Source organism: Dreissena polymorpha, chromosome 3 (assembly GCF_020536995.1).
Source record: "Dreissena polymorpha isolate Duluth1 chromosome 3, UMN_Dpol_1.0, whole genome shotgun sequence".
NCBI classification, from domain to species: domain Eukaryota; kingdom Metazoa; phylum Mollusca; class Bivalvia; order Myida; family Dreissenidae; genus Dreissena; species Dreissena polymorpha.
In genome coordinates, this window is record NC_068357.1 from 49,828,722 (window position 1) to 49,841,443 (window position 12,722).

Here is a 12,722-nt window from a genome sequence, read left to right on the forward strand (position 1 = left end):
AACGTAAAAAAAACAAGCCGTTTATGAACAATTTATACTTTTGACCTTTCAACCTGTCCCTGAGCTTTTGGATAACGCTAAGCGTTATACAGCATACACTCAGTCCCCTCGTGGTAGTCATTTGTGGTAAATTATCTTATTATGTCATGATTAATAAAACAGTTTAATTATGGACAAAACCTTTACCGCAAAATGATCTTTGACCTCCGAGCATTACACTGACTCCTATGTACCGGTTAAGCAGAGATGTTTTACACGCGAAATACCGTCTCCTCGCTTTGGTTATATGTGGTAACTAATTTTAAAATGGTATGATGAATGACACATTTTCAGTACAGACGAGCTGTTTTATAACCAAATTTTAACATTTTAAGTGTTAAGTGTGACCTTGACATTTGTGGTAGCGAAAATATGTTAAACGCGATGCGTCTTTTTATGTTTATTTTAATGTGTGCAAGCTTTTTAATTCATCAATATAATCATTATTACAACTTTATGGATGAGACTGGGATGTTTAAGCTGTTATACGGTCAAAGAGACTTGACCTCTCAGTGTGACCTTAACCTCCGAGACAGGTTTCATGATGGCATCCATTTATGCTAAGCTCATTAAAAATATGGTACTGTTATGGAGGAGACGAGAACTTCAAAGAGACATTAAGCAGATAATTCGACAAATATATGCAGATTTTTCATCGCGGGGGGGGGGGGGGGTCATGAAATTTTATAAGCAAAGTAAGTCATCAAGTAAAAAAATAAAAACATGCATAATTCATGTAAGTGCACATAATACTTACAGGAATATTGGTAATGGAAATCATGTGGCACAGTTTCCTGGCATCAGTTGCTTCATTTGATCCCTAGATTATCGTGACCAGTGTCAATATTATCACCTTAAACTTTATTACACTCAGCAAGCAACACTCAGATACAAACTCAACCATTGACAAAAAATAAATAAGCATTATTATGGTTAAACTTATAACATATAATTTATGGTTCCAGTGATTTGCATCATGTTGAGCATTATCTTTTAAAAGTCACATTTGTATGCACGTTTCTATTATTTGTACAGATGCATAAGAAGTTTCATTTGATAAGCTTTAACTACATTTTTTAAATATAAATCAGGAATCCTCAAAATACTTAAAGCAAGATTATACGATTAAATTTATATGTGTTAAATTGTAATATTTGACAAAATATGTTACAATAAAACAAAATAGGCAAGAAAAAGTATACATTGGAGACGAATTTCATAAAATGCAGCAAAGACAAATTAGCGCCCCGAGCCGATTGTGACGAAGACATTTCGTACATATTTTCCTACACTAACTGAAGCATTCGTTTTATTAGTTAGTTTTCGTGTGTCGTATGAATCGATATCGTTGCAGGAATTTAAAATGGACCGTTAAACTTAATAAAGATTCACATCGTACATGCATGATTTACATGCTGGCGAATTCGACTGTACAGCCTTTTTCTATTTCAGAATTAAATATCTGGCTTATTTCGCAATTTTCGACACATGTTCTTCTTAATTTTTATTTTAATTAATTATAAAATATATGTTGAATACGTTTTTTGACATATTTTATATGACTTAATAACTATTTGACAAAATCGTATAATCTCGCTTAAACATAAAGCTGTATTATTAAGTGTTACAAAACAATAGTATACATTAAGTAACATTAATACATAAAGCTTCATTGTTTAGCGTTACCTCACAAGATTATACATTAAGTAACATTAATGTAATATCTGTTATAATTATTAAACATTTAGATGAATAGTTTACCTGCACATATACAGGAGCAGCATTATTTAACATTGATGCATTTTAAATATCAAGCCACATCATTAAAAATCTGGACGAATTATTTAACTTATAACAAGAGCTGTCAAAAGGCAGCCCACATTTCCATAGGTCACAATTGACATAAAGATGAAAGATCATTAATTGATAATATGATTGTGCCAAAAATGATAAATTTACTTTTTTACCAATTTATTTAGGTGAATTTAATCTGCATTAGTTACAGAGAAATGTACTTGTTACATTTAAACGTTAACCTTGCTGGTAAACCTTCACCAGGCCTTTATAAGTATCCAAGGAGGCATCATAATGCTTAAAACCTGGTTAAGGCTCAAGATCTTGGTCAGTGATTGTTCATTTAGACATGCATGCTCCTGCATAGCCTCGAGGTAGCAGTGCTCGCGGTAGTAAGCCGATTTTTGCCAATATTTCATAAAACACAAAATATCTAATTGTTTTCACATACCCATCCGTTTAATAAATCATTTTTACTTAAATATGTATTACACATGTCTTCCAACCAAAACTAATTAAAAAACTGAAATTATTCCCATACAGTTAGCAGCCATTATCTTTAAAGGCAAGTAAGCTTAGTCCGCGGGTTACACTATAGGAACTAAAAAACAGGTTACATTACAATATCATTTATTCAACTCCAAAACTCAATGCAAAATGTGTTCATATTAAAAAATAAAGAAAAAAATTAAGTATTGTCACAAATGCTTTTGCTTCTCATCAAGCAAATGGGTGCTACTCATCTGTCCTTATTTTTTACTCTTCAGCCTGCGGTTGTGGACAATGGATGCACCTGAACTCAGAGTCTCTCCTTAAGACTGACACAGAGGTACAGAACCTCAGATGGACCCAGTGTCCACACTGGTCACAATGACCCCATTTTACAATGACGAGGGATGAACATCCTTTCAACGCTGCTGGGAACCTTTTGTGACACACACAACACACATCTTCCTCTGTATCAGTGCTGTTTTGGCTGTCATCTAATGCGGCTTCTTCATGCTGGTCAATTATGTGTTTGGTTTTGACTCCAGAAGTGCATGGTTTGGTTTTAGAATTTAGTTGTCTGCTGTTTTCCATTGTTTGTTCTTTCATTTCGGACGCTTTCTCCTTTGATTTAGTTGATTTTTCTATATTTGAGGATTTCTTTTTTTCTGCTTGCTCTCTCATTGTGTTTACATTTGATTCAGAGAGCAAGTTCCCTGTGACTGTTGGCGGTGGAATATATATTTTTTCGAGACCTCTGTGTCACGGTTGTTATCCGCCCACTTTTCAGGTACTCAATCTCTGTACTGATATTGTTGTTATTATTGACAGTTGACTGTTCTATGATTACTGTTATTGTTGGTTCAGTGTCACTTTGGTTGGTACTAACATCATTGATGGGGTAGATTGTTGAGGGGGCAGTTTGTATGTTGATGATCACTAAGTCATTAAATGGAAATATGCGTGCCTTTTTCAATGCAAAGGTTATGTTTTCTGGTGTGAAGGCTCTGGTGTATGGTTTTGCTGTTAATCTGGCAATCTCATATCTAGTGATAGATATCCCAGGGTTGCTGTGGATGTAGGACTGGCATTCTCTGTTGTATAGTTTCTTCAGTTGACCAAATATCCCAACATCAAGGGGCTGACTTAGATGGCTAGTGTGGTGTGGCAACACAAATAGAACCACATTGTGGTCTTTTGCCCAGTCAGCAAGGGTCAAGGATAAGTGGACCTTGTTACCATCATTAAGCACCAGAACTGGTTTATGCGAGGCTCCGTCTAATCTGGCATGCTTTGCGAAATGACCCATGAGATAGGTCTCAAACAGGCCCCTGTTGACAAAGCCACTGTCTGACATTCCTCCAGATGAACCTGGGAGTGCGCCCTCTAATAGATGATCCACACATCGCTTCCCTGGGAACACATATAATGGTGGGATAACAATTGTCACAGTCCTGGTCTTTGGCGATGTGATGGCCTGTGGCTTGCAATCACTTCCGCATACAACCATTTGGGGAGTGTGTTCCGTAGAGAAGCCTGTTTCATCAGTGTTGTAGATTCTCTCAGGGGCTTCCAAAAGGTCATTTTGTTGGAGAACAGAATGTAGTTCTGCAAAGTACTTGGACATTGTCTGTTCAGATGAACATTTAGCCCTTGAAGAGGTTAGTTTCTGTGGGGTTACAACTTTCAGCTCCTCGTGTCTTTTCAAGAAGGAGTACAACCATGGTTTGCTCAGTTGATCTTTAGCAATGGTCTTACCCAGCGACTTGGCATATCCCGCTGCTACACCGAGGACTTCAGTTACTGGGTATCCATAACCAATAGTATCCATATGGATACTATGGTCTGCCAGTCGCTTTTCTTCTTCAAGGTTGAAGAGTCTGGCTGGCCCCATGGTGCAGTCCAGCGCTACATTCCCCCTGGTCCTATCCCTCAGTGTTGACTCAGGAACCCCATACATACGTGCTAGCTACCCTATACACTGAGGTCCCGGACAAGGTTGCCTGGAAAGCTCTCTATAAATTATCCCTGTCATAGGGCTTTTTTTTCTTGCATGTGTTTGTTTCTGAAAATAAACAAAACAACACAACTTTGATGTGGGGGGAAAATAACGGAAAATGAATTTACTACATTCTGAACGATTTAAAAATTGGACAGGGATTCAGTTGATTATATTCACTATATTGTAACCTCCTGTGTTGATGGCAGACGTCTCAAAACAAAGCGGTTTATGAATGGAAAACTCAAATTTGTTTTATTTTCGGATAGAAAACGTGTCAAATATCAATTTATGACAACTTAAAATAAAAATCTTACCATAATATGATTCATTTCTTCTGAAATCAGCTTTGTCAGCGAGTTGAGAAAAACCGGAACCTTGTTGACGAGGTAAACAAAGCAGGTGGCGCTGTTTATCAAATACCGCGAGAATAGCTTTTCCGCGAGCACTACTTACCGGAGTATACAAACTGGGTCACACACCAAAGTAGATATTGACATCAACAAAACACATCAAACACCAGCCTTTGATCAACTCAATTTACCACCTTTCTTCTGTACATGATCCTGCCTTTCCACAAGTGACTTCATTCTGTGCTACACATGACCTTGCCGTGCTGCAACTGACGTCAACTTTGCAGCAGACGCCACCCGCATCCGCATGATCAATCCATTCACTAGGTGGGGCTGGAAACACAAGTCTCACACGATGGCGTCTACGCACCCTCTTGTTGCAAGAGGGACACTGCTTCGTGGATTCAAACACCTGACGCCAGCAGTCCATGCAGGTAATGTGGTCACCCTGTGCGCGGAATGGGATCTTGGCAGAGTTGCTGCACTTACAGCAAATATACCCTGCACGATAATATTTAGATCACATTCCATGAGACAAAAATGAATTTGCAAATAACCACTTGAATGCAAGACCAAACATCTCAGTTTCAATTCTGAATTGTCAGTTTTGTTAAGTAGCGGTTGCCCTTTAACTTGAATAAATAGCCTAATATTCAAATTACAATATTCATCTTTTGAAATATGATACTTTCCCTCATAATGTTTTGTCACGTATTAATTATATGACATAAAGTGAACAATAAAATATTATTATTATAATACATCACTGACCTATTTTCTAAAAGAAGTTTTCAAAAAATAAAAAGCCAGGTTATTTCTCCTGAAAAATAATATTTCGATCAAACAACACTAGGCTATTTGTATTAAAAATAATGATATACATGTGTTCTAATAATACAACATTACACTCTTACATTAGAAAATAATATTTTAATAATATAGCTCTTTCTATTTATCTTACAAAATAATGCTTTAATACTACACAACTAGGCTACTTGTATTAAGACATAATATTGTAACAAGCGTATTCTTTGAATTGATATACCGTCCAAATAAATTGTGTTTATTGATGAGTGCAAATCCCTTGATGTACTACCTTGATAATCCCTTGGTATAATCCTAAAACAAATAATATTTTAACTGTAGGATATTTTTTTTGTCATTGCAATTTAATACTATGTTGAATTTCTGCAAAAATAAACCGCAACCGATACCACTACCACTACCACCACCACCATTATCATTGTGGAACAACATCCTCATTACATCAAGAGTGTTATCATGCTTTAATATAGTCTTATTAGGAAACTGCGGCTAGATTTTTACCTCACGTGACCAAGTTTCGAACTCGACGAAGATATCATTAGGATAACTCTTCAGACCAAGTGTCATGAAGATCAGATCAATGTGTGGCTTCTTGAGTGTTAACAAGGCAAAATGTTGACAACAGACGACGGACTTAAGGTGATCACAAAAGCTCACTATGAGCACGTTGTGGGTCATGAGCTAAACAAGAGAATGTGCTTTGTCTGACCGGACAAGGGACTAGTATTCTTTATCTCTCATAAACTAGCAACCCAGTCACTCAAAAAGTTAGTAATTTGGCTGAAATTTATCCAAAACTGAATGTTGACATTAAAATGATGCATCCAATGTAGTTAGATACTTACACATTGTACTATACTGTAAAATTAAGAAGGGAAATAAATCATAAGTTTCAATTGACAACACTGTTTGGGTTAGTTCCCTTACATTTGCTTTAACACCCTCATGTTCACTTGCATTTACTTTAACTTACATTTATATATATAATGTATTTTCATTCATCGATGTTTCCATGAATAAAACACTAGTAACTTCCATCACCTGTGAGTCTTTAACATGCTCTGCTTGTTCTCTCTGAACGAGAAAATAAAGGAATATATAAACTCATTAAATATCACATACCTTTGTGTTATAGATTAAAAATCATTGACTTGTTCGTCCTTTTGTGTAAAATAGATTTTAAACTCATGGAACAGACCTCTGTGTGACCTTAATATAAACTCATGGGAAAGCCCATGCCTCTGTGTGATCTTGATATAAACTCATGGTATAGCCCATACCTCTGTGTACTCTAGATATAAACTCATAATAGCCGATACCTCCGTATGATCTATATATAAACTCATCGGAAAGCCCATACCTATGTGTGCTCTTGATATAAACTCATGGGATAGCCCATACCTCTGTGTGCTCTTGATATTAACTCATGGGATACCCCATACCTGTGTGTGATCTAGATATAAACTCATGAGAAAGCCCATACCTCTGTGTGATCTAGATATCAACTCATGGGATAGCCCATACCTATGTGTGATCTAGATATAAACTCATGGGAAAGCCCATACCTCTTTGTGATCTAGATATAAACTCATGGGATACCCAATACCTCTGTGTGCTCTTGATATAAACTCATAGGATAGCCCATACCTCTGTGTGCTCCTAATATAAACTCATGGGATAGCCCATACCTCTGTGTGCTCTTGATATAAACTCATGGGATACCCCATATCTCTGTGTGATCTAGATATAAACTCATGGGATAGCGCGTACTTCTGTGTGATCTAGATATTAACTCATGGGATAGCCTATACCTCTGTGTGATCTAGATATAAACTCATGAGAAAGCCCATACCTCTGTGTGATCTAGATATCAACTCATGGGATACCCCATACCTCTGTGTGATCTAGATATAAACTCATGGGATAGTCCATACCTCTGTGTGATCTAGATATAAACTCATGGGAAAGCCCATTCCTCTTTGTGATCTAGATATAAACTCATGGGATACCCAATACCTCTTGATATAAACACTGATATGTGCTCTTGATATAAACTCATAGGATAGCCCATACCTCTGTGTGCTCCTAATATAAACTCATGGGATAGCCCATACCTCTGTGTGCTATTGATATAAACTCATGGGATACCCCATATCTCTGTGTGATCTAGATATAAACTTATGGGATAGCGCGTACCTCTGTGTGATCTAGATATTAACTCATGGGATAGCCTATACCTCTGTGTGATCTAGATATAAACTCATGAGAAAGCCCATACCTCTGTGTGATCTAGATATCAACTCATGGGATACCCCATACCTCTGTGTGATCTAGATTTAAACTCATGGGATAGTCCATACCTCTGTGTGATCTAGATTTAAACTCATGGGATACCACATACCTCTGTGTGATCTAGATATAAACTCATGGGATAGCCCATACCTCTGTGTGCTCCTAATATAAACTCATGGGATAGCCCATACCTCTGTGTGCTCTTGATATAAACTCATGGGATACCCCATATCTCTGTGTGATCTAGATATAAACTCATGGGATAGCGCGTACCTCTGTGTGATCTAGATATTAACTCATGGGATACCCCATACCTCTGTGTGATCTAGATTTAAAAAGATTAGATAGCCCATATCTCTGTTCGATCGAGTTCTATAATATAAACTCATGGGATATCACATACCTCTGTGCGATCTAGATATAAACTCATGGGATAGCCCATACCTCTGTGTGATCTAGATATAAACTCATGGGATAGCCCATACCTCTGTGTGATCTAGATATAAAATCATTGGATAGCCCATACCTCTGTGTGATCTAGAGCTAAAAACAAGCTCTTCAGCGATCCTGATGAAGATGTGTGATCGTTCATTCCTCTGTAGTCTTCAGCAACTTGTCATGGATTACTGGAACATCTGAAATTGCGTAAATATAACATTATGAAATAATAGCAAGGGACTCAAGTACAATTCATATTATTGCAAATAATTGTTTACTTTACATACATTTAGTTGGAAAATGTATATATTTGCTTGAAATCAAATGCTTGTTTTCTAACATTTTATTCGATAGTTACCGCGCATTCAAATATATATATATATATATATATATATATATATATATATATATATATATATATTTGCTAGTTGTAAGACACATAATAAGACACATACTCATTCTCATTTAACTCTTGTGCTAATTATTTCATATGTATAACATACATTAACATATGTCTTTCAATTTTGCTACTAATATCACACACAGATTGCCTCATGCACTATTTGGTTGTTCATAAAAATTAATATGGCAACACATTATGGCAAATTCATCAGACTCATTTTATCACACGTCCAATTCATACATGCCATTCAAAATGCATTTTACTATCAGCTATTATTAAACATTCCTTTGAGTATTTCCCTTTGAACCCTTCCCAAATCAGAAGCAAAGTTTAAATGGCTATATGCAACCAGCATAAAACCAGAACAGCCTGCAAGTAACTGACGTTCCGTTCAGCCTACCAAGATTAGTTTGGATTGGATTAAACTAGAGAAGAAAATTCCTTAAAACAAAAAAATACCATAAAAGGCACAAAGTGGTGGGCCTTATTAGCCTATTCGGACTGCACATGCTTATCTGGGATGAAACTTGATGCAAATGAATACATCCCAGTTTTCTCAACATGGCGCATAGTTTTTATTGTTCATGTTGATTTTTTTCTGCAATTTTCAACAGTAAGTTCAGTCATATCTCAGCATCAGTTAATACTGTATTGTTCTCTACCTAAGCCGGTTTACCAGTTCTATTGCTTATTCTTAAGCCAGAAACTTACAACTGACCTACTTGAATCAGATTTAGGGAAACATTGACGAGTATTAATTATCATGGCCATAGAAGTTATGTGGCCAGGTCAGCAGCTGTGAAGCAAGAGATGTTTGCAGAAAATATATTTCTACCTTCCTTCTCCAAATAACAAAAGTTGTGAAGGGTTTCAATACTCTCACCGTTTGAAATAAGGAATCAACACAAATAAATTTATGGGTAATGAATCTGGCTGAAACAAGTTTTTTATCATAAACACCGTAAGAGGATTACATGCCAAACAATATTTACCCAACGCAGTACCATAATATATCCTACAAGTTCACGGTATCTAATTTTCTGATAGTGTTTTATCGCAATTGGAAGTCTTCTTAAGGGATGCTTTGTTTAGTTATTACTGTGCTCAAAAGCACTATTTAACCCATTTAATTTCATGTGCCAATTTTACAAACCTCAGCGACCTTGACCTGAAGCATGATCATCGGTCAAGCATTATCAAGATATCTGCCATCTTGCCAACGGACAAAATGTAATGCAAAACAAATTTTCCCTGCTTCTTGTGTGTGGGGTGAAACGATGGTAAATAAAGCAAACAATGAACACTGCTCGCCATTGATACAAAATATATCAAAGGCCTAAATAACCTGTCGTGGATGTGTTACCAGACGATATACACAGAAACAATGACAGCAACACACTTATCTTCAACCTGTACATTATAGGAGTGTTCTTCCTTCCTCAGAACTTTTATTACCAATATTTCTTTTTGCTCGCAACATCAAAAACTGAAACAATAATGCTAATTAGTTACAATCACAATTTTTCTCTGTCTTGAAATAAACTGAAATTATGGTTTATCATGTTGATGGTCCACTTCGGTCAGACAAGCATTTTCTTAATTACCATACAGGTCTGAATATTAATACTTGAGACTACTTTATTCACCGTTCACTATCATGAAAATAAGCTACATAAAAACTTGCGGCTCAGGCAAGAAAATCTACCTTTGCTTTTAATCCTATGAACAAATTTTTTTATGATTTACATTTACTGAATATTTGTAATTTGTAGTTTGATATCATGGTCAAATTATATATTCTGATATGGTACAATATTATTGTGAAAACAATGTTTAAACCTACTTTATCCTTTGCCAACTTCAAAGGCAAACACGTTTTTAAAATGCACCACACTCTTTGTAAACAAATTATTGAAAAATATACAGATTAAAATTTATTTAACACAACTCAATTGGTAAAATGACTTGTATTGTTGTTTACTGTATTTGAGGCGAAGGGCTTTTATCTATTAATAAACTATAAAGTCTTGTCGTGTAATGATTTACTAGAGCTCCACTAATTCTACTTGTGATGCAAGCCAATTGCAATTTAATCATTTTATACTGCAGAAAATAAGCTGCCTACTTTTTTCATTCATGTGTTTACCATTTGTAAAATTCGACAGTGAATTTGTTTAATTTTTCAATTGTATTGTTCAACAAAGTTGTGAAGATTAATGTAAAGAAAGCAATATTTGTAGAGCTTTCAACAAGTATGAAGAAAGCAAATAACAATGATTTCAGTATATCTGAATCTGAAAAGTTTATATCAACCTATCAACAATTCAGACCAAGGGTAATTTGACTCCAGGTTTTCAAAATCTGTTTAAAACTCTTTATAATACACTCAATGTGCTATATCAACAAAGAGCTGAATGCGGAAGAACAATTTGTATTTAAACGGCAAAGGTAGATAAACCACCTTGAAAAACTTTTAGTATTGCAGTAGACTATTAATGGAGTGTCATATTTCACAAACCCGGGCTTTTTATGACTGGGGGAAGTGCCCCCGGCCTAATATATGGTGATCCAAGTGTTATTCTGGGCTAATCTATTGTCAATGGGGAAACATGAATAACATATTTATCTTATTTAAAACATGGTTTATTTTAAAAGTTAAACTATTTTATTTATATAGTAAAAAACAATCTAAGTATAGTGTATATTTAAAAGGTCATTTAAAATTCAATACTTTGTAAACTTAAGGATCATTTTTAGCTCGACTATTATATATGAAATATATATAGTGGAGCTATCCTACTCACCCCGGCGTCGGCGTCTGCGTCTGCGTGAGCATCTGCGTGAGTGTTGGAATGTTAAAGTTTGCGTCCCTTGACATATTGCTTTTGTATTTAGCATACTTCTTTATCATCATGACCCCAACCTACAAACAAGAGTAGACAACTGTATCAAGCGTTTTGTAAGAATTATGGCCTTTTTTCACTTAGAATATGCATATTATTGATAAATCTATGTTAAAGTTTGCGTATCACCTCATATATTTACTATGTCCCTAGACAAATTGTTTTCATATTTTGCATACTTCTTTACCAACATGACCCCAATCTATAAACAAGAGCAGACAACTGTAACAAGCATTTTGTAAGACTTATGGTCCCTTTTATACTAAGATAATTTAAAATGTGTTTAAGTTTTGTGCGTTTGTCCATTTTACTACTAAAGTATCATAGCTTTTGCTTTCAGAATTGGAAAACTCGCTAACTATCGTAAGGGGACTGTACAGGGCAAGTTGCATAACTCTGGTTTTGCATTTTAATGGAATTATGGCGCTTTTTGTGTTAGTCACTTAGAATATTTTGTTTAATTGTGCGTTTAGATCCTATTTACTACTAAAGTATCAAGGCTATTGCTTTCAAACTTAATATACTTTCTTACTATCACGAGGGTTCTGTACCTGGCAAGTTGAATTTTACCTTGACCTTTGAATGACATTGACTCTCTTGGTCCAATTAGTAAAATTATATTAAATTGACATAACTTCTTTATTTATGATAAGATTTGATTCACTATTTGACAAGACAACACTTACCTGACATTCCACAATGGACTCCACCCAAACCATCCCCCACACCCACCCCAGAATCCCTCCCCCCCCCCTTAAATGTTTTTCCCTTTATTTTTTTATTTTTGAAAGATCATCTAATAAATTAAAAGTATGACCCCTATCCACCCCCAGCCCGCCCCCACCTACCCAAAAAGATTTTTCTCTTTAAAACATGGTAAAAAAAACAACACACAAACATTAATTAATTTTATTTTTTAAGGACATCCAACCATCATTGCTAATTCAAACTTGAAATAAAATCTTATTAGTTTGTGTTATGTCTTTACACATTTTCAATGGATTGTGGAAAATATACCTGAACTCAGAATCGTCTATAAAGTACAACTTCTTTAAAACATAAGCGATCAATGTTTTAATTATGGTTCTCTTCCACTTAGAATATGACTATATTGACCTTATTAAATATGAACAATATCCCCATGAGTGCCTACGTTATACTGTCATGCACTCGAATAGTTGAGCGCTTCG

The 12,722-nt window shown here is 35.5% G+C and overlaps 1 protein-coding gene and 1 long non-coding RNA gene across 2 annotated transcripts; both read right to left on the reverse strand.

Moving 5' to 3' along the window:
* Nucleotides 1-3,019: 3,019 nt before the first annotated feature.
* Nucleotides 3,020-4,279, reverse strand: LOC127872213 (uncharacterized). The gene has a single exon (XM_052415542.1). The coding sequence runs from the start codon at nucleotides 4,277-4,279 to the stop codon at nucleotides 3,020-3,022; it is 1,260 nt and encodes a 419-aa protein (XP_052271502.1).
* Nucleotides 4,280-6,334: 2,055 nt separating this feature from the next.
* LOC127874107 (uncharacterized) lies at nucleotides 6,335-11,564 on the reverse strand. Its single transcript, XR_008046625.1, has 3 exons — nucleotides 11,434-11,564; nucleotides 8,315-8,423; nucleotides 6,335-6,570 (listed from the first exon to the last, which is right to left on the reverse strand). It is a non-coding gene; the product is annotated as an uncharacterized LOC127874107 (long non-coding RNA).
* Nucleotides 11,565-12,722: the final 1,158 nt, after the last annotated feature.

Coding starts and splice junctions, on each gene's coding strand:
- LOC127872213 (XM_052415542.1), bottom strand. CDS start 4,279: ATGTATGGGGTTCCTGAGTCAACACTGAGGGATAGGACCAGGGGGAAT.